Genomic DNA, 24,984 nt, shown 5'->3' with positions numbered 1-24,984 from the left:
ATAGGCACCAGGTGCTGAGGTGAATATAAATAGAGATGAGCTTTAATCACAAAGCTTGGATCTGAAACTGAATCGAAATTTCAACTTTTGCCTAGTTGGTTTGAGGTTGAGTGGTGGATCCAGTCTTGCAATCCAACGCCCTATAAAAATAAACCAGAGTTGCAGCATTTGGATCCTGAATGAAACTCCCTCAAAGTCCAGGGGATTGGGATCTCTGGTTCTAATTTGGGAATTGACCGATTCTGAAGGGAATGGCAACGAACCATTACTGTGCAGTGCTTGAAGATGAAGGTTTCCCAGAGGGACAAGATATTTGCTTGCTATCACCTTCAATGCCAGTAGGGATTTCACATAATCTCCCTTGAAATTACGCTAAGAAACAAGGAGATCCAGAGCTCTGTATGTCACCAGCTTCATTAAATATGGAGAGTCAAAGGTGATTTATTAGCCTGGTTCCACTTTGGGGGTGGTTCTGGTATCTGTGATATGTATTCTGATGGGTTTTGCTTTTTAGAGCAAACTTATGCACAGAGCAGAGTATTTCCTGAACTGGCACCCATGACAGTGAGGGTGGGGTTGATGTGGCTCTTTGAATTGCCAGTTCAGGGCCATTCAGTGTCACTGCAGACACCGAAAGAGAATGGGGAAAGCAAGGGATATTGGATTTTAGGAGTTGGTACTCCCAGCTGCTGGCAGTCACTTCTATCTATCACAGGTATTTCTATGGTGCCCATTGATACTGTTGTATCTGAGCACTGTTACCCGTTCAATGTAATGAAGAGGGAGGAGGCAGGCTTGGGGGGGGGGGGAACATCAGACATATAATAGGGTCCCTTGCTATGTAGTCTAGCTCCCCTTGGTGGCTGTTGGGGAGAAATAGCATTGCTTACTTAAGGTCACATGATCTGGTTTAAAACCAGTGGCATTGTCTAGATTTAAAAAAATTGAGAGTTTAACTACATAGAGAGACAATGTTCCCTAGTGGACAGAGCCCTGAGCTGGGACTTGGGAGTTCTAGCGTGTCTTTCTGGCTCTGCCCCTGGCCTGCTTGGGAAGATCACTTTCCCTTCCTGGGCCTCAGTTTCCCCACCTGTATAATAAAAATAATGCTGCTTACCTCTCTTCTTAAAGTGCTTTGAGATCTGCTGCTAAAAAGTGCTAGGTATTAGTTCTACATGTCTGTTAGACTTAACCCTTATAGCACTGTTCATGTCAAAGCACTTTGCAAAGGTGGGTAGGAATCATTGGCCCCACTTTATGGATTGGGAAACCAAGGCACAGAAAGCTAAATGGCTTGCCCACGGTCATCAAGCACTCCTTGGTAGAGCTGAGAATGGATGCTAGGACTTCTGGCTCCCATTCCTAATCCATTAGACCATGTCACTTCCTATTTTAAATATAAAAAGAAAAGGAGGACTTGTGGCACCTTAGAGACTAACCAATTTATTTGAGCATAAGCTTTCGTGAGCTACAGCTCACTTCATCGGATATATATACAACATGCCAAATCCATCCCAAGGGTAATTCCACAGGCTTTACAGGTGCTCATTTGGCTCCATACTGTGCGTTTTAAATGAAACACGGGTATCCCTCTTCTGAGGGCGAATTCAGACCCTTCGTCTTGGCTTTTGGGCTAAAATCAAGCCTAATATCCATGTGATGTGTCTGGGGGATGATGTGTCTGTCCTGCCCCAGGGGAAAGATCCCCTAGTTCATCTTGGTGCATCTACAACCATGATATCCTTTCCTATGTGCAGTTGCTGGGGCCTATTTTTGAGGCATGCTGCTGCCCCCCTGAGGAAGTTCTGTGCAGCTGCTTCTTGAAGTTCCTTTATGGGAAGAAGATGCATGAAGACATCCTGGGGAAAAAAAATCAGCTTTCCAAAAGCTTATGCAAAAATACTTGGTTTGTTTTCTAATTTGTGTTCCTAAAATAACTTGCTCCCCTCCCCCTCCCCGAGCTCTTCCTTTTGAAGGGCAACATTTGCAACTTAGCGATGCTCTTCATGGCAGCTTCTTAGCCACAAAGTGACCATGACTGATGTTAGATGATTGTGTCCCTCAGCAAGGGGAGAGGACACTGAGGGTTGTTACTTCTAAATGAGAAGGTTTGCTATTATTGTAACATTCAGGAGCTCAACTCTCTGTATGCAGAAGGGGGAGAATACTGGGAGCAAGGGGGATTTCTGTGACCTGTCAAGCAGAGAGTGCAATGATTCAGACTGGGTTTGAGGGTTCTCATTGCTTGTTGCCCTAAAGCCCAGATTAATGTAGCATGCCTGGCTGCATTAGAACAAGTTATTAAAAATGCTATTTTCTCCTTCAAGGCAATCAGCAAATCCAGGCAGCTGATCCCCTTGGCTTTCTTTTTTTAAACCTACAATCTGAAAACAAATCAGCGTGTGAAGCCGAGATTTCCATGTCTCTCTCTCAATATATGGAGGGATAAGCAGGGATAAAATAACCTGATCAAGTGATGCCTGAGTGAAAGACCCAAAACAATATCTTGGGTAAGGGAAGAGAAGGCAGAGGTGCTCCTAGGAAACTTTAGGGGACACAGCAGAAGGGACATTGCTGGAACAATCATCTCTGTGATTGCAGGTTTCTGACTGCAGTGTGAAAGAGGCATCTTGGGCCACAGGCAAAGATGTGAGGTCAAGGGTTTCACTGTACAGCTATCAATGCCTATTTCTGTTACACCAAAGTATTTAAAATGCTAGCGGATCCGTAACCCCTTCAGTGGCTCGAGCCGATGTTTAAAGTATTGGTATTTCCAAAAAAGTGCCTCTATAAAAACGGACCTTCTCACTCAGTTGCCTGTGTGTCTTTGAGTCACATCAGCTCATTTTATTGACACAACTAAACTGTTACTCTTCTTAGCATCACAAGGGAAGATGATTTTGTGGTTAAGCCACTAGACTGGGTTGATCTCCATTCCTGGCTCTGCCACTGACTTCTTGTGTGACCTTGGGCAAGTCATTTTAATCTCTCTGGGTCTCCGCTTCCTATATATAAAATAGGGACGATAAGCCCTCCTTTGTCTGTCTTGTCTGTTTAGACTGTAATCTCTTTGGGGCAGCACTGCTTCCTATTATGTGTCTGTACGGTGCCTAGGACAATGGGGCCAGGCCTCCAGACGTGGTGGTAACAATACAAACAAAAAGCTGATGCTGCTAGAGGAAAGTGAGTGAGCTGGAGTCTGTCCTGAGTTGTACAACAATAACCCAGCTACTGAGTCCTAATCATGGGACGTTTCTTACCAAGGATGATGGAAGGGGGAAAATGAGCCTGGCTCAGGGTCAGATTCTAGGTTATCTGTCTTGGAATGGTAGTCCAGTACATAGCTGGCTGGGATGCAGTAAGCTGGAAAGGGGGAGGACTTGCACTGGTGGTGTAGTTACAGTTAAATTCCACCAGATGTCACAATGAGGGGAAACGTGATGTAATTGCCCGAGAGACCTGTAATCCCACTGCCTGGGGCAGGGAGAAGTGGGGGAAGATCTGCCTTGATTATCCCAGTCAGTCAACATACCCTTCCTGAGAGCTGGCTTCATTAGGGGCTATGTCCCCCAGGGATCACCTTACTGCATCTGATCACACTCCAGTGTCTAGGACCCTTGGGACATTTTCAAGCCTCTATGCACCGTTTAAACCTATGGCTAGTACCATATAGATCCTCCTCATCCTCCCCTTGGGATCAGGGGAGCATGGCACCTCCTCCTTGTACATCGTATTCACGTTATTTCCAAGGAAGACTCAACACCTCTCACTGTGGACTTTAAAATGCTCCATAAAGCCTGCGCCGGGGATTGAGTGCTCACACTCTGGGGAAGGGAGGGTCTCATGTCATGTCACCTTCCAGGTGACTAAACAGTGTTGACAGATGCCAAAGGGAATCCAGCCCTCCTCAGAGCTTCACGAGTTGAGAGCCGGTCCCTGCCCTGAGGAGTCTACAGTTTGGTTCAGGAATAACAGATTGAAGAATGGCAACAGACAAAATGGGGAAACTGGCAAAACAAGGGTTGCAATGGTAGGAGAGCATTATTATTATTATTTATTTACTGTGTGTATTATCGGAGCACCTAGAAGCCCCAGTCCTGGAGCAGGACCCCATTGTGCTAAGCGCTGTACAAACAGAACCAAAAGACTGTCTCTGCCCCAAGGAGCTTCCAGTCTAACTACAAGACAAGAGATACCAGATGGATATAGACAGACGGGGAGTTCAAGTGGACAACAGGACGATATTGGTCAGCATGGCAGGCAGTGTAATTAGCTATCATGGGGTTACATTACTGTAAAGTCCCAGCACTAAGGGTTGAGGGGACAAAATGGGATAAGAGGGCAGCAGAAAATGGGGATCATCAAGGCACAGAACAGACTCTTTATTCTGTACACGTTTCTACACTGTGCTCCTCTGAGCAGCTTAGTCCTTGGGGTGGTTTTTCTAGTGGTGGTATTAAGCCCCTGTGTGATGGGACATGCCCCCCTCCCACTGATAGGAAGGTTAACAAGTGTGCCTGCACTGGGGCAGTGCCCATTAGGCACACCTGCCAGACATGCACCACATGGCAAAGACGAGTGTAAAAAGGTGAAACTGGCCCTGGAAAGGGGGAGTTTGCTTAGGCATAAGGAGGCTGCTGGGGAGCCTCAGTAGAAGGGGAGCCTAGCTAGAGGCAATGGCTAGCTTTTCCTCCCCATCTCCACTTTGGATGGGGCAAACTGACACTACAAGGGGCCTGGGAAGGCTGCTTCCCGCCTGTGGCGGAACTGGGGAATGCCTCCAGGGACTACATGCAGATGAGCTGTAACTGGACTCTGAAAAGACCCTGGAAGTCAGCTGAACTCCTGCGGAGAACAATGAGAGTACCCAGGAGTGGCAAGTGACTCAACAAGACCACGACCAAGCCCAGGCTGATGGTGGTCAACTTCATCTTGGAATGCCATGTTCGAAACCCATGGCAGGGGAAAGAGTGACCAACGCTTTGTAAAACTAGAGAAAAATGAAGATAAAATGTAGCCTGGATCAACAACAAAACCAAACCCCTCATGTGCTCTTGGACTGAAATTGGGAGAAGGAGATGCTCCACAAACACTACAGAAGATTGCAGGTGACATGTATTATCAGGAGATTTCTGGCAAGAAATGAGCTGGCCTCCTTGGAGCGTGAGGCCCCGATTGGCTGATCCATCACTCTCTCAGGTTCAACTCCCTGGACTGACGATACATCAGATAACTGAGCAGCTGGCAGGCCACCGGCCTATATATGTCTGAGTACCATAGACTTAGTGGGGTGGAGAGCTCTAAGCACCATGCAGGACCAGGACCATGGCTTGGCTTGCAAGGATACATTTAAAAAATGAATTTCAAAGGGCCCTGTTGACATTTGTTCCCAACATTTCCTTTGATTTCTATCATCTGACGCTCTTCATAGAATATCAGGGTTGGAAGGGACCTCGGGAATGACCAGAAAATTAAAACCATTTAAGCTAGTAAATAGTTTAGAGCCCCGGCTAAAAATTCATTTGTCAGGGTCTGAAAATGAATATTATAAAATCTAGAGAGACAAGGTGGGTGAGGTTAGGTAATACCTTTGATTGGACCTGGTGAGAGAGACAAGCTTCCAAGCTACACAGAGTTTTTCTTCAGGTCTGGGAAACATATTCAGAGTGTCACAACTATATAGAAGGTGGAACAGACTGTTCAGCATAAGTAGTTAGCATGTATTGCATGGGACCATTCAAGGTGAGGCTTGGTGTAAGTTCCAAAGTTTGTCTCTCTCACCAACAGAAGTTGGTCCAATAAAAAATATGACCTAATGTCCTGGGATCAGCACAGCTACAACAACACCACATGCATTGTAAAATCTATTTCTGAAACTCGACTTTTCCACTCATTACAGCTTCGAACAAACTCCAGAGCCTGGTTCTCTGTGGGAGATTCACTGCATGCATGCAAATTCTCAAAACAGACTTGGCACTGGGCCTTGGGTGGCTTCTCTGCCGAGGGTTAATGTCATCCTCTATTCACCCACAAGTAGCATAAAAAACCCCAAGCTTCCCCCTCTCTGTAATATTTGATTTAACCATTGGTACCCCTCTCCCCCAATAGGTTTTTAGGTGGAAGGAGAAATTGACTATTATTGATACTTAAAATCTAATCCAGGTATAGTCAATAAGTGGACTATGGGCCAAATCTGACCCACCAAACACTTTTGAATGGACCCCAAAATCTTTTTATTTACTGCTTATTATTTATTATTATTATCATCATCGTTATCATTTTTATTATTATTCTGTCTGGAGTCTTGACCTTGACTATGCCTTGACCAAGACATTTGAACTTTGACCTAGAGATGGAGCATGCTAGCAGTAATTGGAGAGAAACAGCATTTAACTAACCAGCAATAATGCATGTCCACTCCAGGGAACCTGAGACTGGAAGAGAAGCTGCAGCTACTGGCTAAATATAGTGTTCCTGAAAAGAGACGATGCTGTGGAAAGCAGAGACACAATGGCCTGTAATGGGGCTGTTCTGCATCCCAACCCTTAGGACGCCAGCACTTTCCACGCTGCCCACTGCACGAATACTTAGGAGGATGTTCTCCAAAGAGTCTTAAAAGAATACTGGCAAAGTTGGCAGGTCCTGAATGAGACCCCTCTTTTCAATTCTTGTGTAGCTGCAAAACCATGCTGTAATTGTCTGCATGTTGTCCAGAAAAATAGGCCAGTAGCTAACAGGCCCAATTGTATAATAATGAACTTACCTAATGGCTGTCTTGGAAAACGGTCAGGAAAACCTACTGCCCAGGAAAAAACCATTTGGCGCTACCCCTCCAATGAGGATAATAAAATTAATGCTCTTTTACTTGCCCATCAACTGAAAAACAATTACTTGCCCTAGAGAAGTGGGGGGGTAGAATTGTGTGAGGCTCTACTGCAATAGAAAATTTACCATGCATACTTAATTATCAAATAAATCCTTCAGGGCCCAATCCTGTGACAGGCTGAGTCCCTTGATCTACCCCCAGGGGAGCTGAGGGTACCTGGTACTTTGCAGTATCTGATGTTTCTCAGGCCAGTTCCCGAGAGAGGAACATACACAACACATAAATCAATGCCCCAACTGGCAGTTTACATTGTTGGCAGCCTCAGCACAGAGGCCAAGAATTGAAAGAGACCTGGAGACTGGTACGGAGATCAATTATAGTGTTTCAAGGTTTTGTAGCCTGCAGGTCAGGATTGAGACAGGGCAGCAATGGCAAAAGTCAAGGATAGAGAGAGGTTATTCTACAGGGACCCGTGGGACTGGCAACCTTCAGGACTGTCCTTTAGTTCCTCTCACAGCACTAATCTCCTATGGGAAAGTGATTCAGAGGAACAAACAAATCATTCCAGCAGGACAGGCCAATCTGCACCCGCCCCTGAACTCCTTTATTGGCTGCCCATTAAACAAGGCATCACATTTAAATTCCTCAAAGCCCACAAATTCTGCATGTCTATATCTTGGATGCTGTCTCCTATTCCATCCCTCCCTTGACCCATCTTCTCCTGCCACTGTTTGAACCCAAGCTGCTAGGCCAGGGGTGGGCAAACTATGACCTGCGGGCCAGATCTGGCCCGCCACCCATTTTAATCTGGCCCTTGAGCTCCCAGAAGGGTCGGGGGGCACTCCATGTGGCTCCTGGAAGCAGCGGCATGTCCTTTACCTCAAACGGCTCCCAGAAACAGCAGCATGTCCCCTCTCTGGCTCCTACGCATAGGGATAGCCGGGGGTTCCTCTTTGCAAGCTGCCCCTGCCCCAAGCACCTCCCCCACAGGGGTGGTGCCTGCGGACGGGGCAGTGCGCAGAGCCTCCTGGTCGCACTTCCACGTAGGAGCCGGAGAGGGGACATGCCGCTGTTTCCAGGAGCCATTTGAAGTATGCGCCACCTGGAGCACCACCCTCCTACACCCCAAACTCCTCATCCCCAGCCCCACCCCAGAGCCGCCCCCCCCCAGCCGGAGCCCTCATGCCCCCCCGCACCCCAACCCCAATTTTGTGAGCATTCATGGCCTGCCATACAATTTCTATTCCCAGATGTGGCCCTCGGGCCAAAAAGTTTGTCCACCCCTGTCCTGGGGCAACCTGTCTGTGCTGGGAATGACACAGTGAAGGCAGGGAACTGTCCAGTCTAGGAATACCCCAGGCAGAAGGGAGAGATGTGTGTTTCCATCCAAGAGAGGCAACAGCTGGGGAGCTGAAAGCAAAGAGCAGGTGCCCTGGCTGGACCTCTGAAGGGGTTGCCCTGATCTGTGACAAACGTGTCTAGCCATGGTGCCTTAGCCAGAGATGACCCTGATGATGGCTTTGATGGAGAAATGTTTTCAGTCCTACGTGTCAAGGCTAACCTCCATAGGATTAGCCAATGTCAGTATATATATATATATATATATATATTTTAAATGTAAGCCATACAACCCTGTGCTAAAGTATAATTTAAAGTGTTGATTTTTGTAAACATTTTCTGGAATATATATCTACGTAACTGTTCTAGGCTTGTCATGTTTGGTACGATTGTGTTTGTGGGAGAAAGGGCTTTTGGATGATACGCAACTTGACCCATTTCTAACACTGTACTATCAAAACTTCCACCAACCAGAGGACCTGGAGCCGGAAGCCAGGTAACAGCGAGTCCCCCGCATACGACAGAGGGTGACTCCATTGAAATTATGATTCTGTAGATTTTTATTAATCAAATGACACCCCTCTTACTTGTTACTTGTTCATGTAATGAGATTTTACTGCCTTTTGCTCCGAGACTAAATCCCCCCCCTCACCCCCCTTTCTCCAAAGCCTGGGAGAATAGGTCAACTTTGTAGTATGCCTTGAGGGTCAACAGGGGCAGGCTCTATCAGCCCACGAGTAGGGTGGTGAGTTCCAGAGCTAGAGGCCCTCTTTGCTTTCTGCCTCAGCCTCTCTCTCGGTTCTTGTCTGTTCTCAGTTTGTGTCATTCCTCTCGCACGCACAGTCATTGCACCTGGTCACAATACCCAGTACTAGTTTCTAGGCAGACTCTATTAGGCTTTGTTTTAAGTGTGGCCTCCTTAACTGTCCCGGATGTCTATCTTAACTGAAGGTCTTGTGTGCCCACGTCAGTTTGAATGTGGTTTCAACTCAACCCCTAACAAGGTTTCACGGGCTGACCAGTCTTGAATCTCTGCTCTTTCTCTGTCCCATTCCTATCTCCCTACACTTTACCGTGCTGTACCCTAGGTGTGGCATACCAATCCCTGTTCAAGGCTGTTAATCCCACTCTTCACTGATTTCCTCTTAAAAACGCACTTCTCCAAAGCCCACAAAAACCAGTTCATCTCTATACAAGGAAGAACCCAAAAGCCCTACTAGAGCTCTGAATTCCCTCTTCTAAATTCCCCAGTATATACAACCCTCAGGGTTGCTGAGCTCTTCAGAGAAGGGTTGCTCTTTGTGTCTTGTACAGCACCAAGCACATTATGGACACTAAACAGCCATCAACAATAGGGAAATCTTTCCTCAGAGTCCAGTCTGACACATTGTGGCAGGACTTCACCATCCAGACAGGCTCAATCAGATCAACTTTGCTTCCCAGGACAAATTATCACTATTTCCAGCCTTCCAGAGTCACCTCAGCTTCTGCATGCTAGGCTGCCAGCAAACAGTTTCAGACATCACCTTCCCCATGGGTCCCCCTGCTCTCATCCCCCTCTCACTCACACTCGCATAGCAATAATTAGCATGGAGTCTGCACTCACTCCCTGTGTCTGAATGAAACAAGGCCTGGTATAGTCTCACAGCAAACCAACCCCATAGTGCAGAGTGAGCAACAGAACCCTGTATTTTGGGCTTGCAAACTGAAGCAGCTGTCTCCAGGAAGATGTGCAAGCGTATCAGTACCGCTTTGCTGCATGCAAATAAAGAGCGCTACAGACGTAGAAGAGCATTTTGTATAGACTCTGGAGCTGTGTGGGACCTGGCGTCCTTTGGGAGCGCCTTTCTCCTGGTGTGAAGAATAATAACAAGCTCTGACCACGTGCTTTTCAGCAGTAGATGTGCATGACTTCTACACATCTACATTATCAATAACAATACCTCGCTTTCATAGAGTGTTATTCAGCAGTGCTTTAAAGGAAGCCGAGAGGGGAAGTGACTTGCTGCCAGCCACTGACCGGCTGGGTGAGCTTGGGCACAGCTGCAAATAGTTCTCCAGAGCCCCAGCTCCGTGCTCTGTTTCCCAGGTCTCTTTACCTCCACGGATGACACCCGAGCAGCGGAAGCACTCAAGCTGGCAGACCCTCTGCTTTAAATGGAAGGGCATTGTCTGGGGGGGGACACTTCAACTCTGGAACTCATTTCCCACTCTTGGTCTGACAGAGCCTGGGTCTGTTGACCTTCAAGGCACACTGCCCAGCCTAGCTATGCTCCCAGGTTTTGGGGAAAGGGGTGGAATTGAAGAAATCAAGAGTGGGCAATTCCAAACCCTGAATGGGTGAAGAGTTCTTAAATCTCTGATGCACAGAGAGCAATGGTGGCTGGAAAATTCAGAGAAAGCTGAGCCAAGCCATCATTGGAGAGACATTTGAAAGAGCAGTTACTGGAGTCTTTTTCTACCACAGTCTCAGAGACCCATCATTAAAATCATGTGCAATTAAGGATTTAAAGAAATAGGGACCACACCCTTTGCTACTTCTTTAAGATGCAGGCTGTGGGGTCTGCCCCTTTGCTAACCTTTGCCCTTAGACCTAGCTCAGGCACAGCTAATGAGGGGCCAGAACACCCAGAGACAATGACCCTTCCTAGTGTAGGAGATCTTCCAAACAAATTTTTTTGAAAACCCAGTGTGAGGACTAGAGCCTTCACTAGAACTGCGTTTCCAAAAACTGTAGCTTTTCTATGGGTACGTCTACACTACAATAAAACCCCCGCAGCAGCGAGTCTCAGAGCCCAGGTCAAGTGACTCGGGCTCATGGAGCTTGCACTTACAGGGTGAAAAAAAGGAGTGTATATGTTCCAGCTCGGGCTGGAACGTGAGCTCCGAGACCACCTCCTGTCGCTGGGTTTCACAGCCTGGGCTCCAGCCCAAGTAGGAATGTCTACCCTGCTATTTTCAGCCTCAGAGGGTGAGCCCAAGCAGTTGACCTGGACTTTGACACTTGCTGCCGTGTGTTTGTTTGTTTTTTTGGCAGTTGCAATCCCTCGTCAAAGGGACGTTTGCTCAGTGGGAACTTAGTAGTGCTGACAGAGCAAAAGTCATATAGGGAGAAAGTTGGGCATGCTCTCCTGCAGTAACATATTTGGAGGGGAAGGTCAGTGTGGAGTTACCTAATACCCGCCCTCATTCCTGCCTTCCAGCCCTCAACAGTTCCTCCCTGATCAGTGGAAGGAACATCAAGTCTCTGTCCTGCCCCAACCAGGCTACTGCTTCTAAAGAAGGGAGGGCGGAGCAGTGCAGGAGAGTGTGGGGAGGAAAAGAGGGGTCAAAGCTGCGTAGGGTTGCAATTGTCTAATCGCACAAACCGAAACACCCTCGACCTGCCCCTTCTCCGAGGCCCTGCCCCCACTCCAACCCCCTTACCTCTGTCGCTCGGTCTCCCCCACACTCACTCACTTTCACCAGGCTGGGGCAAGGGCTGGGGTGCGGAAGGGCGGTCGGGGTGCAGCCTCCAAGAAGGAGTTTGGGTGCAGGAGGGGGCTCAGGGCTGAGGCAGAGGGTTAGGATGCAGGAGGGGGTTCAGGTGCAGGAGGGGGTTCTGACCTGGGGCAGGAGTTTCAGGGTGCAGGCTCTGGGAGGGAGTTTGGGTGCGTGAGGGGGCTCAGGACTGGGGGCTGGTGTGCAGGGTGGGTTCGGGATCTGGGAGAGAGTTTGAGTGCGAGAGGGGACTCAGAGCTGGGGCAGGGGTTTGGGTTGTGGCAGGGGGTTTGGGGTGCAGACTCTGGCTGGGTGGCGCTTACCTCAGGTAGCTCCTAGAAGCGGTGGCATGTCTGGCAGCGGCTCCTACGCTCACAGGTGGCCAGGCGCGCTGCCCCTGCCTGCAAGCACCACCCCCGCAGCTCCCATTGGCCACAGTTCCCCATTCCTGGCCAATGGAGCTGCTGAGGCAGCATGCAGAGATGCCCTGGCTGCGCCTCCACCTAGGAGCCTTTGCCGGACATGTCGCTGTTTCCAGGAGCAGCCTGGAGTCAGGGCAAGTAGGAAGCCTGCCTTAGCCCCTTTGTGCCGCTGGATTTTTAGTGGCCTAAAATCTCCCGGATTGTCTTCACTAGCCTCCAGGAGATCGAGCCCATTTTTGGGAGACTCCTGGCCAAACCGAGAGGTTGGCAACCTAAACCTGCGTGGTGTGGGAAGTAAAGAGGGCTACAGCTCTGTTCCTCCAAGCCTTTCCCCATAACTATATCCTGCAATGTTTGTTCCCTCTTCAAAACATGCCTCAACTGATTCCATGTTAGTGCCTGCGTTCTCTGTCCAGCTCCTCAATCTGTGGGCCTCCACCAAAACCAGCTCTGCCCATGGGACAGAGGACAAGGCTGGGCAGGAAGGATCTGTGCGGGCCAGACCAGCAGCTGGGAGGCGAAGGGGTGATGCAGAGGCAATGAAAGGACTAACGTGCATCCAGTGCCTTCTGCGGCAGGTCCAGTCATGGCCAAGGAGCCAGAGGCAGTGGAGGAGGACACCTTGGCTGTGGTAAATGAATGAGGTGAGAAATTATTTAAAACAAACAAACAATCCCAAGGAAATTAACTGCCCCAGAACTTTGTGAATGCAGAGTTAGAGCTCAAACCTCTGAAACCAGAAAGTAAAGGGTTAAGGTAACACAAATGTAAACCCCTGAAAACCAGGAAATACAGAGACAAGGCACATATCAGCCCTGCAATGCAACCTTAACTCTGCCCTCCTCAAGCCATGCCCCAATATGCCAGTAACACCCATATGATCACTCTGCCCTTACAGACGCTACAGCCCATCCTGGGAACAAAGCATAGCTGCTCCACCAGGGCAACCTCCTTCACCCTCGCCCTGAGGATTTCTTCTGAGACATTCATTTCACTTACCCTCTCATTGATCCCTGGAGACCGCTGACATTTATGTCACCAGACTGACGGCAATCCCTGAGGCAAGATCACCTCTCATCTTTCACAGCAACAACTCTACCAATCTGCTCCAGCTACTCCCTCCACCTAATGGCAGTTGGAGCACATGTAGGCGAGTGCTGGAATTCAGAGCTGTAGAACACTGGACAAACAATGGAACATTCTCTTAGTCATTCCTTGTGTCTACTTATTATGGCAAGCCCCCTCACTGAGCATATGGAGGAAGGATGGGCCAGTGGTTAGGGGCCTCACGTAGGACTTGGGAGACCCAGGTTCAATGCTGGAGCAAAGCGGCTCAGGTTAAGGGGCTGTTTAATTGTAGTGTAGACTTCTGGGCTTGGGCTGGAGCCTGTGTGGAGGGAGGGTCTCAGAGCTTGGGCTGCACCCTGAGCCCGAACATGTACCCTGTAGCAAAACAGGCTGGGAACCTGAGTCAGCTGGCACAAGCCAGCCGCAAGTTTTCATTGCAATGTATCTGAGTCTCTCTGTGCCTCAGGTCGTAGTGCTGGGGGCACAGAAAGTGGTGCCTCAGGGGGGTAGTAGTGTTGCCCTATTCCACAGGGGCAGTGTGAGGACAACTGAATCAAAGATTGTGAGGTGCTCACATAGCCTGAGGGGGCACCTTGACGGACAGAACCCCTCAGTGGCCCTGGCAGGAAGTTCAGTTTGTATTGTGGAGGTGATGTGTGCATTTTAACTTTGCATGTCCTGGTTTTCAGAGGTTTGAGTGTAGCTGAACGTGCTGTTCTGGAAGGGGATGAGACACCACCTGGCAACTTTGACTCTGGGTTAATGAAACTTTGGGACAGTTTATAACTGGGAACAGCTAGTACAAACAATTTTAAAACCAAAGGGGATGGGACTAGATAAGTCAGGGAAGCCTTGCACAATACTTTTCGTGCAAGATTGAACATTCTCTTTGTACAGGGCTGAACAGATTTATTTCCTGCTATTCTTCCTTCTGCTACAGGCACCCAGGGAGATTTTGCATCACTCAGTCTCACGACAGGCTGCGGGAGTGGATCTTTACGGTGATCGTCGAGGTGGGAGTACGTTTTCTGGAGGGGATCTGGGCTGGCACCTTTCCCAAGAGGATGGAGGGTGGGATGAGAATTCTGTCTTCTCCCTTCAGTGTTGCAGGTTCTAATCCAATGCAGGACCAGGGCACACACATGCCTTCCCCGCTGGGCGGCTCTTTGGTGGGTGGGTGTGATGATCAGTTTGGTGGGTCTCAGGCCAGTCCCCCCCAGCGTGCAGCGTTAGCTGTAAGGTAAGCCCCCAGCCAGGGCAGGGCACTGAGCCCAGGAACCCCAGCGAGGTCTCCCTCCCCTGCTACCCCAACCCCTCACAGTCTGCAGACGGGTCAGCCCATCCAGAGACACCCGGACCCAGCCCATGCCCCGCCTCCTCCCGCACAGCCCGCTGCCTTTACCATAGAGGCTGCGGTGAGCGTGATTACAGAGCGTCTGCTCCCTCCCTTCCGTTGAGCCTCCAGCCCGGCGGCCATCTTGGATCCGGGAAGCGAAGCCATAGCCACAGGGCGGGGAAATAAAAGGCCCCACCTGCGCCGCCCGGAGGTAGAACTCAGCCTAGGCTTCTTCCTATCTTATCCTCGCCTTAGGTGCCGGTCACGTGGAGGATAACTGCGCTCCACCTCCATCGGTATCGATAATAGTTTAATGCCCTCACTCAAGATGATTGCGCGGAAGGGGGAGGGGAAGGGCTGGAGGTCTAATTAGAAAATGGCTGCCGAAGTCGGGCGGCGCTCTAGCTTGGCAGCTCGGTGATCGTGCCAGCAACTTGGCTGAGCGAGCGAGCGGGCGGGCGCGCGCAGTGAGTCGGGGTCGGACGTGATCCTCGAGGCGGTTGCGGGCGACGGCGGGTCGGGCTCGCGGGGCGGCCGCAGCAGCGCCGGATCTGCCTGAGGGGACCCTCCCAGCCTGGCCTTAAAGGGACTCGCTCGCCTGACTGCCCCTCGGCAGCCCCCCTGAGCCTCGGGGCCCCTTCCTCTTACTGCCCCCAGCTCCTCCTAGGATCCTCCCCTCCCGCCACCCTATTGCTTCCCCCCCCCCTTGGCGGCCTAAGCGGCGCCTCACCTCGTTGCCCCTCTTAGGCGCCTCACACGCTGCCCTTTTCCTATCGGGGGGGGCCTCCTGTGCTCTACTGCCCACGCTTTGGGGGTTGTTTGTGGGCTCCCTGGGGCTGTATCCCCCTCCCCCAAGGTCCCTTGGCCTTTATTGTCCGCGGGCATCTCAGCTGCCTCCGCTGAGACGCTTCCCGCCCCCCCCCCCGCATCGGCTTCTCCGGGCTTGCCCCAGGGGACGCGGCCTCTCCCGCTCTCCCCCTGTCACTTGGATTTAACCCCCCGGGAGCTGCGAACTCCTCACCCTGCAGCCGCTCCCTCGGGGCGCTGTTTTCTCCTCTCCCCACTCCCGTGTCTTGCTCCCAGCTCCAGTCCACCCATCAAAACTGGAAGCAAAAGGCCGAGCTTTCGGCTGCTCTAGGCGTGTTGAGTTGGGCCCCTGTACGCAAAGGGAGGAATTATTTCTTCTCCCACAGGTGGCGGGTTTTAGGGGTGGTGGACAAAAAGTTAACCTTGGGCTGCCTGGTCCCTTTTTGAGCTCCCTTTGGAGACTGCCAAGGTGGCCATCCGAGCCTGCTGCAGCTGCTGCTTTTTTATTTTATTTCCCCCCCTTTCTTTTATACGTCAAGAGCAGCGGGCTGTGGAGATCCTGGCTTGCTGAGGGCTCACCCTTCTCCCCTCCCACCCCCTAAGGGGCGGTGATAGCGGTGGTGAGGTGGAAAAGGATGCCAAGAAAGCTGTTGTTGCCTTACAAATCTGTTTTTTCTCACTTTCGAGCTCCAAGGGGTTTGCATGATTCCTTGGCAATGAATGCAGCCAGAAGTGGCTACCGGGTCTTCTCGGCGAATTCCACAGCAGCTTGCACCGAGCTGGCAAAGACGATCACAGAGTAAGTTTCCTATTTCAACTTTGTTTCTTTTCCCCCTAGTGCTGGCCATTAGTTGGGAGAGGCTTGCTTCAAATTAGTTCAAAAGGACATCCTGTTAAAAATCACATTACAAAAAATCCCTTCCTTAACTAGGTTACTAATCCCTCCTTACATGATTAAAACTGCCATCATTTAAAAAATCTAATTTACTTTTCCTTGTTGATGCTGACTGTTGGCAACTAAGTTTAAATAAGGAAAGTAGACCAGTTGGTTTAACTCCTTGTAGTTAATTTCACTTTCAGGTTCCTATCACCCTGTTGCAAAGGTTGGACTGCAGCAGAGAAATACTGAGAATTTTGCGTAGACTTAATTGAAATTTGTGATGTGTGTAACTGGTTTGCGGGATGCTTTTTAAAAAATATCTACTGAATTCTTTTTTGAGATACATAATTATGATTTTGCTAGTTGAAATCTTCAGCATTTACTAGAATGAGCAGTGTGCTCTGAGCTCATTCCTATTTCTTTACTAAACCCAGTAGGACGCTGGAGTGTATGCTAATAAAAAGTCAGCTACACCCACTTTTAGGAGGAGTGGAAGAGGCGGCAATGTATGCTACCCCAAAAAAAAAAAAGTTTAAGGACAGGTGTGTGCTTGTTCCTTAAGCCCACTTTCTAGACAGAATTTGGCCTTGATTTAGTGGAGAAATATTTTTAAGTCCTGTTTGCTGGGATATTTAGAAGCTTATCAAAACCTAGCTACAAAATGTGCTTTTGAATATGACTGGTTTATAAAACGTAACACACACACATTTGTACTTCTTTCTGTAATTTGCTTTGAGTGAAGTTGGGTTGAAATAGGATACAGTGCGTGGGAGCTTTCTGATATCAAAGTGGCTTTCCTAAAGAGTGGGCATTTGTTTATAGTTGAGCAGGGTGCAGCTGTCATCATCAAATCGGTTTTGGTCTCTTCCCCACTTACTCTTAGGTTCCATTTCACAATTTATAACAAACTCAAAATTGTATGGTGGGACCCAGTGCTTGTTTTTCAGTAATAGTGTCTTCACTAATGCACAGAGGCAGCTGGTACACCAATACTTATCTCTAGGGGATATATAACACAGAGATATTGGCAAATGAAGGCGTGCTGTGAACTTGGAGTACTGACAGACATGGTAATGGCTAGTTGAATGGCTTGTCTAGCTTGTTAAATAAACCTTGTACTGTACTTAACACAAAAAATCTCCTTTAAACTGAATGTATGGTGTGTTTGGGGTCAATGATCTTGGGTGTTACAGGGGTGGGTGGAGATGTTGGCTTGTGTATATTTATGGGTGGAGTGCATCTTTTAAAAAGAAAAAGGTGAAATGCTTAATTTTCTCTCCACAAAGCTGTTTCTAATATTCTCAAGCATGTAGCTATACAATTCTGAGTATAAAGGTTTTGAATACTTTTTATCCTTACAAACTTTATTTTAGTGCAACGAATCGATCATGCTTTTACCAATGCCTATTCTCTTATCTTAAAAATCTCTCTCTTGAACATGGTATTCTGCAACAGCTCCTGAAGGGTGAGGAAGCAGCTTCCAAAGTCTTCAGTATTTGAATAGTAAGCAGCTGACTTGCTTCACCAGGTCTTTGGGCTTTCTTTTTTCTTTTAACAACTGAACTTTCACTGAAAGATGTAGTGGGGGATAATATAGGACCTTTCACCTTTGCAGGATTATGGCTTCCAAAGGTCAGGAAGCATAACTGTGTATGTAGCACACACTTACCAAGTTCACTTTCATCAGCTTTCTTATCTTATTTGATCAGGCAGAGATGGATGTGAGGATTTAAAGATGTCTGGAACTTCATCCTTGGATATAGGAACATAGCTGCCCCCCGAGACTATATAACCATAATCCACTGGATGGCTTCCAGTGACATTTTGAATAAAAGCCCCCTCCTTTTGTGCATCAGCCTAACTGTATTAAATCACAGAGGTTGAGCTGTTGGTGGTATGAAGTCAATATTCTTATATGCATTCATTGTTTGAAGTGACAATCCCAAAACATATAGGTAACCCTAGGAGGAAATACTCTCAGAGTAGTTAGAGATGGCAAAGATCTGCTGGAGTTAAGTAATAATTTTCAAAGGCAATTTCCAAGTATTCTGTACTGACTTCCCCCAATAGGTCGTGGGACCACTTCAGCATACTTGTAACATTTACCTTGTTTTTTCAGGTTCAAAAGATGCATTGCTGCTGGCTTTTCACTCACTGTGATATCCCAGCAGGCAGTCTGCTGGGAATGTCAGTCACCTTTGAATAGGGTTGGAGCAGGCTTATAAGGGTGAGTTTGTCATCTAATATTGTGTGTTTTCTTTAAAGTTTTTTTTTGTGTGTGTGTGGCCCTTTAGAATAAGATTTAAAAGAACTTTAAAACAACACGCAATATTAGGAAAGAGTGACTTAACTGTACTCCCCATATGCAAGCTCTGTCACTCTTCATTTGTGCAGAGAATGAGCCCAGCAGAATTGATTATCATGCTGGATTATCACACTAAGTGGGAGCCAGCAATTAAAATTGGACTTGGGGGGAGGGGGAGGTAGATGGTCTGGGAAGTGTGTGGAGTCTGCATATTGCAACCGGTAAAATCAGGAGGTAAGTGAACTTTGGAAATGTGGTGAAATATCCCTTGAATCTATTCAGGGCATTCAGTACCTAATCTACAAATTAAGATGTATTTAACCTGCAAATATTCACCTTAGGATCTATGTTTTAACTCTTCCACTAAGAGTAGTGGAAGTACATGAGTAGTCCCACTTTATATTCTCCTGCAGTTTAGAAAATATGAGGAATATTTCAAAAGATTAAATGTTAAGCATCTGGCTATTTCTCTCAAGAATGAAACTCTCAAGGTTCAAATACCCACTTTATGCACTCCTAGCAAGTTTAGAGTTTTAAGATCCTCCGCTACTGACACCTACATTGCTAATGTATGATGGGTGAGTAAATGATAGATTTAGCTTTAACTTTGAATTTCCATAACTTTTGATTGGCTTATGTTTGACAGTGCTGGAGCTAAGCATATGCTGATCATGAATGACTTAATATCTTGCAAAACTTCCTTTTTAAACAACACAGACACTTCAGTTACATAGCACAACTCTGCCCTCCCTTCCCTCCCCAAGCTATCCCATAGGCTCTCCTGCATCTCAGATAAACTTGTGGGGTTTTTTTTACTGTTGGGTTTGTTGTTGTTTTTTTTTAAATCCCTTTCCCTTACTGATGTCACATTGTTGCTAGGAGGATCTGTGTAGCCTGATTATAAGCCTCCTTTGGAAAATACCAATTTTTGTAAGACAGACGGTTCCTTGACCATTGCAGCTCTAGTGGGCACTGCATTCAGATGTAGTAACATCTGCTCTGTGAACAAAACAGTTTAAATATAGGAGCAGCACAGATGCACTTGGATCTCGTTCTCTGATTGCAGAATGTATTTCATGCAGAGGATACAAATGCTATGTACCACTCACCACGCTTAGCTGAGAGGAGGAGTTGAAGTCTACTAATGCCTACCAAATGCATGAGAATGCCAGTGTGTTCTGGAACATGGTACTACTATTAACCCTGTGCATACTGCAGGTGGGGGTGTGTGTGTGTGTGTAATATAAAATATATAAGCATTCATTTGGCTCGAAGTATGGAAAATAATGGGGATCTAAAGATGGAAAGAAAATTGTGAGCATAAACAGAATGGACTAATAAGGATAGGATTAAAAATGGGCGTTCTGATCTTTGTGTGATCATAATGAGCCCTGTACACCACTCCTTTAAACCAGAGAAGTGCTCCTAGCTCATGAGAAACTCTCTTTAGCTGAAGAAGGAGGCAGTACTATTGGGTTCCTGGAAAAAGCTGTGTCCAGCCCTCCTTGCAGGGATCTCTTGGAGAAGACCAAAGCAAAAGAGTGGATGATGTGAGGGAATCGGAGTACAGACCCACAGGGCTGCTAGATTCATGCTCCCTGGCCTCTGTGTACCGCCTGTCTTTATATGTCCCAGAGTGGAAGGAGTAGGGAACAGCACGCACTCTCCTTCATGCTAAAACATGAAGACTCACTGCAGGACAGTACCAAATCTTGAAGAATAAAACTGCATTGGAGCCCTGGACAAAAGGAGGTAAACTCATAACTGAAGGATGGCAGGCGGTGTCAGGAAAGAATGTAAAATGAGTGCAGCATTGTTTTTTGCTGGAATGTTGTCACTGCACAGCCTGGAGTATAGGATTTTGAGGCACCTTGAGAGGGAGTTTCTGGGTGACTTGGGTGGAGTTAGTAGTTTTACCAAACAGGAATTTATTTTGGATAATGTCTCTCTGCTTGCTTTCTCTCTCACATTAGAGGAGATTCACTCATAAGTAATAGACTGGAAAGGGTAAGGGAGTATCTGGATAACATATGCTAATGGTTCAACTGTTTGATTATCATCCTGACTAGAACGAATGATGCCCGCAAGGCTTCATACTGAGAGGTGCTGAGCACCTGCAGCTTCTGATTATTTGAGTGGAAGTTGCAGGTGCTTAGCTTCTTTCAAGTCTGCAGTTATGTATAGAGCCCTGTGGGGATACAAAAATTTGGATCCACACCAGCACCCTCTAGAGCAGCAGTTCTCAAACTGTGGGTTGGGATCCTGTTTTAATGGGGTCATCGGGGCTGGCATTAGACTTGCTGGGTCCTGGGGCTGAAGCCCAAGCCCCACTACCTGGGGTGGAAGGGCTCACGTTATAGGCCCCCTGCCCGGGGCTGAAACCCTTGGGCTTTGGCCCCGGGGCGGTGGGGCTTGGGTGGGCTCAGGCTTCGGTCCCCCCTCCTGGGGTCGTGCAGTAATTTTGTTGTCAGATGTGTGTCGCGGTGCAATGAAGTTTGAGAACTGCTGCACTAGAGGGCATGCTCAACAGGGCATCAGTAGTTTCAGGGGCTCCATGGGCCCTGTGGGGCAGAAGCCTGGAGCCCTGGTGTAGGGGTGGGGCTGGAGCCCTACGGGAGGACCCCCTGAAATGACCCCAATTAAGACCTGCTGTGCTAGAGCTGTGCGTGGATAAAAAATATTGGATTGGATCTGCAAAGATGGTAAACAATACAGCTGCATCCATGGATATAAAGCAGATATCTGTGAATTTGCTAGACTCTAGTTATGTGAGGGGGAAAAGCCAGGTTTGTATCCTTGATAATAGGCCTTACTCAGATATGTGAGCTGCTCACATGAAACCTAATCTCCGTGTATAGTAGGAAAAGTATCTACTGTTTGTCCTTCCCCTTTCACCCATTCAAAATCAAGAGAAATCAGACAACTTGTTGCAGGGTTGCTGTTGCACTAGAAAGAATGGCTGACTGTAGAGTGTATTTAAAAGTTTTACAGGAGGCAGCTCATGCCCAGGCTATGGTTTCTTTGCCCTCGCTATCGTGGTCGTAGGGCACAGTCACTCCTATTCAGTCAGCCCAAGCATGGTCTACAACCCATAGTGTAGCACTCCAGGCAATTTTGAACAAACTGTTGCCTTTTTTGGTGTCTCACTGAGTAGAGGCTAATGAAGAAGTGGTGTCACCAGAAGGTCAATGCCAGGATGAAATTATATCCTGGTTGGGAGGTTTCAACTGCAAATATAAACAGCATTTTCTGTTTAATTTCAGTGTTAAATCCTGATTTTCATTTGGGCTTGAATGTAAATTATGTTGAGATCATTTTGCATGTGCATTTGGTATCTGGCATAGAGTGGAGGAAGCAAATGTAGTAGGTATAATCTTCACCATGCTAACTCATCTGTGAAGAGTCTTTGTACACCTAATTATAAAAAATGAAGAAAACTCCCAAATTATAACCTGTTGCTAGTGGTAAGAACCTGTATTGTTTTGCCTGGTCATATAGATGAAGTACCATCAAGCCAAGGCTGTATTTTCTTGTCTCAGTCGTTACTGTTTTATCGGGCACAATTGTGCAGGGTGCTTCACAGAAGACAGGTACAACCCCTGCCTGAAAGAGTTTAAAATCTGAATTGTAAGTAAGACTCCACAAATAAAAATGACAGATTGTACGAAATGTGTGGAGAGGAGTCCACCATGCTGTTAGTTTAAAATATCTTCAGTATAATCTAGAAAGAAAGGGAAATTTGTATTCTGCAGTGCTGCAGAATTCATCCCGTGCTGCAGAGTTGTTCTCCAGAATCTCAGCTCTCCCTTTAAAAACAAAACAAAAAACCCTCAAACGTGAACCTAGCATAAACCAATGTGATGGTGTCTGCCTGAGTTTGGAGAAGTCCTGAAACAGCTGAGAGGTGTGAACTGCCACATTCTGTCTCAGTCAGGGCTCCATGGACTCCATGATACTCTGGTTGTGCAATTTGACATTTTCCTACAATTCCACAAAGATCAGTGTCTTCGTTGCAGAATTTGCCATTTTGCTGTAGCCAGGCATCTAACATCTTGTTTTGTGTGTCTGCCCTTCTGGGATCTGCTCTCCATCTTCCAGCACAAGCGGGAATTAACTGGATTACTGCATGCTCCCTGCACTGTTCCATAGAGCGAGGCAGCAGAGGTTCACCTTGTAGCGAAGAACTGGGGAGCCAAAATTGTAGGCTGATGAGTTGAATTGCTTGGAGAAATGTGCAGCAGCCAAGGCAGGGACCCGGGGAGGTGAGCTGCTGATGCTGGCTACAAGATTCTTGCTTCCCTGACGCATCTTGGGAGGGAGGTTGTGCGACGAGTAACCTGGACAACACTGGGGGAGCTGATGCCTGGAAAATGGAGCCAGACCACCTGCACAGCATAGCAAAGAAGCCTATTCTTGAAAATAATAACTACATCAATGAATATTTTCAATTCTGAGCCGTTGAGGATGAGAATGGAGGGTATTCCAGAGTATTGGAATAAATTCACATTGCTACTAAAAGTAGGGGTTGCTGTCACAAAGTTGTAGATGGGTGATTTGGTACCGTCTTGTCATGGAGTTAACAGGGCCTTGACTGTAGCATTTACACTGCAATTAAACACCATGGCTGTCCTGTGTCAGCTGGCTTGGGCTATGGGGGCTGTAAAATTGAGGTGTAGATGTTCAGGCTCATGCTGGAGCCTGTGCTTTGGGACCTCAACAACACTGCATCTCCAAGTGCCTTTCCCCCTTATGACTGGAGGGGTGTTAATGAGCTACTTCACCTTGAATGGTCCCTTGAAATGTATTATCTACTTATGCTAAACAATCTGTTCTACTTTGTATTTAGCTGTGACACTGAGTATGTTTCCCAGGCCTGAAGAAGAGCTCTGTATAAGCTCAGAAACTTGTCTATCTCACCGACACAAGTTGGTCCAGTAAAAGATATTACCTCACCCACCTTGTCTTTCTAACTATAAGTTTATTCCGTAAGGCCATATTCTACCCTGGACCTTTGTGCAAACCTCCTGTTGACATAAATGATAGTAAGTAATTCTGTGGAATTCAGTCTTCTCCAGAGGGAATCTGACATCGCCCTTGCCCGCCTCTGCCTTTAAGGGGTAAACAAGCAACTGATAGAACCCTGATCTAGTCAAGGCTGTTATCAGCATCCTTTTAGGACAGAGCTGAAAACTGAGGTTTTAACTACACAAGTGTGCACAAACTGATTTTAATAAATCAGTGTAACTCCTTTGTGTAGAAACATTTAAACCAATTTAGAGTACTTTATATCAACTCGGTTTAAGTAATAAAGGCCTGAATCTGCCTGAACTGCCTAGATTTTATGAAACCATTGGCTGGTGGGCTCTGTACACAATCACTGCAGATCAGGTGTCTGTCTACTGAGAAAAAGCTGTACAAATAATAATCCATGTATAAAAAAAGGTAACTTGAAATGCAACTCTTGCTTTCTCCAGTGTTTTTGAGCAGTCAGTGCTTTAGGGCAGGGATCAGCAACCTTTGGCCCACGGCCCACAAGGGTAAGCCCCCGGCGAGCTGGGCCGGTTTGTTTACCTGCCGCGTCCGCAGGTTTGGCCGATTGCAGCTCCCACTGGCTGTGGTTCTTCGCTCCAGGCCAATGGGGGCTGTGGGAAGTGGTGCAGCCCGAGGGATGTTCTGGCTGCTGCTTCCCACAGTCCCCGTTGGCCTGGGACAGCGAACTGTGGCCAGTGGGAGCCATGATCGGCCAGACGTGGCAGGTAAACAAACCGGCCCAGCCTGCTGGGGGCTTACCCTGGCAGGCTGCGAGCCAAAGTTTGCCGATTCCTGCTTTGGGGTTTGTGGGCTGATGACAGTATCCACAAGTGTGTTCTCAATACTTTTACTTGTCCTGTTATCTAAACCCGAGCTGCGCCAATTCAGTTACTCTGCAAGTTGACTCTCTGGCCTTCACTTGTTCAGAGAAGTAACTTGCCTTCTTTTAGCCTCTTATTTCAGCAGCACAGAACCTAGCTTGCATCGTCTACTCTATTATTAATTCTGAAGCATCAGGCTCTTGTTTCCTGCTCTGCGTAACTGGGTTCTTGCCAGTGAAATCTCTCAAAGCATTGCAAACCTTCTCTTTATTTATCTTGCACTATGCAGTGTTGAATCTGCCACTTTCTAAATGGCATTTTGCTAAGATCTTTCCAGCTAAAGTATTTTAAAGGCTTCCCGTAAGCTTAGATTGCTCACTGTCCTTAGATCAGTGGTTGGCTACAGGTGTCTGGGTGACAGTCTCTTTTAGCAGAACACCTTTTCCAAATGGAGAAAGCAGAATAAATTGCCTGCTTGTGAAGTTGGAATTTATGTATCTCCAAAAAATGGTTAAGAATTTCTGTGCGCTCATGGAGGAAAGAGCTTGCATTTTTAGGCATCTTTTTTTTCCAATGCTTTGTGTTTGTTTTTGGTTCTTTTGTTCTCTAGATTTAGAGCTGAATCTCTCAGTAGCAGGCCAAACTTCCATGGTTTTACGTTTCTGGCTTT

The 24,984-nt window shown here is 47.5% G+C and overlaps 1 protein-coding gene across 5 annotated transcripts in view; it reads left to right on the top strand.

Moving 5' to 3' along the window:
- Positions 1 to 14,650: 14,650 nt before the first annotated feature.
- The window catches only part of PRPSAP1 (phosphoribosyl pyrophosphate synthetase associated protein 1), a 42,091-nt gene continuing 31,757 nt past the window's right edge, over positions 14,651 to 24,984 (top strand). For 2 of the 5 annotated variants that reach the window (XM_077834485.1, XM_077834486.1), the window contains exons 1-2: positions 15,948 to 16,076; positions 18,277 to 18,384. Coding sequence is in view for 3 of the 5 variants with exons in the window: in XM_077834482.1 (XP_077690608.1) it covers positions 15,913 to 16,076 (164 nt within the window). In the remaining 2 variants the exon portion in view is untranslated. The other 3 variants (XM_077834484.1, XM_077834483.1, XM_077834482.1) reach the window with 3 other exon arrangements.

This window comes from Eretmochelys imbricata, chromosome 14, assembly GCF_965152235.1.
Source record: "Eretmochelys imbricata isolate rEreImb1 chromosome 14, rEreImb1.hap1, whole genome shotgun sequence".
Taxonomy (NCBI): domain Eukaryota; kingdom Metazoa; phylum Chordata; order Testudines; family Cheloniidae; genus Eretmochelys; species Eretmochelys imbricata.
This window is presented reverse-complemented; position numbering and strand designations above follow the sequence as displayed.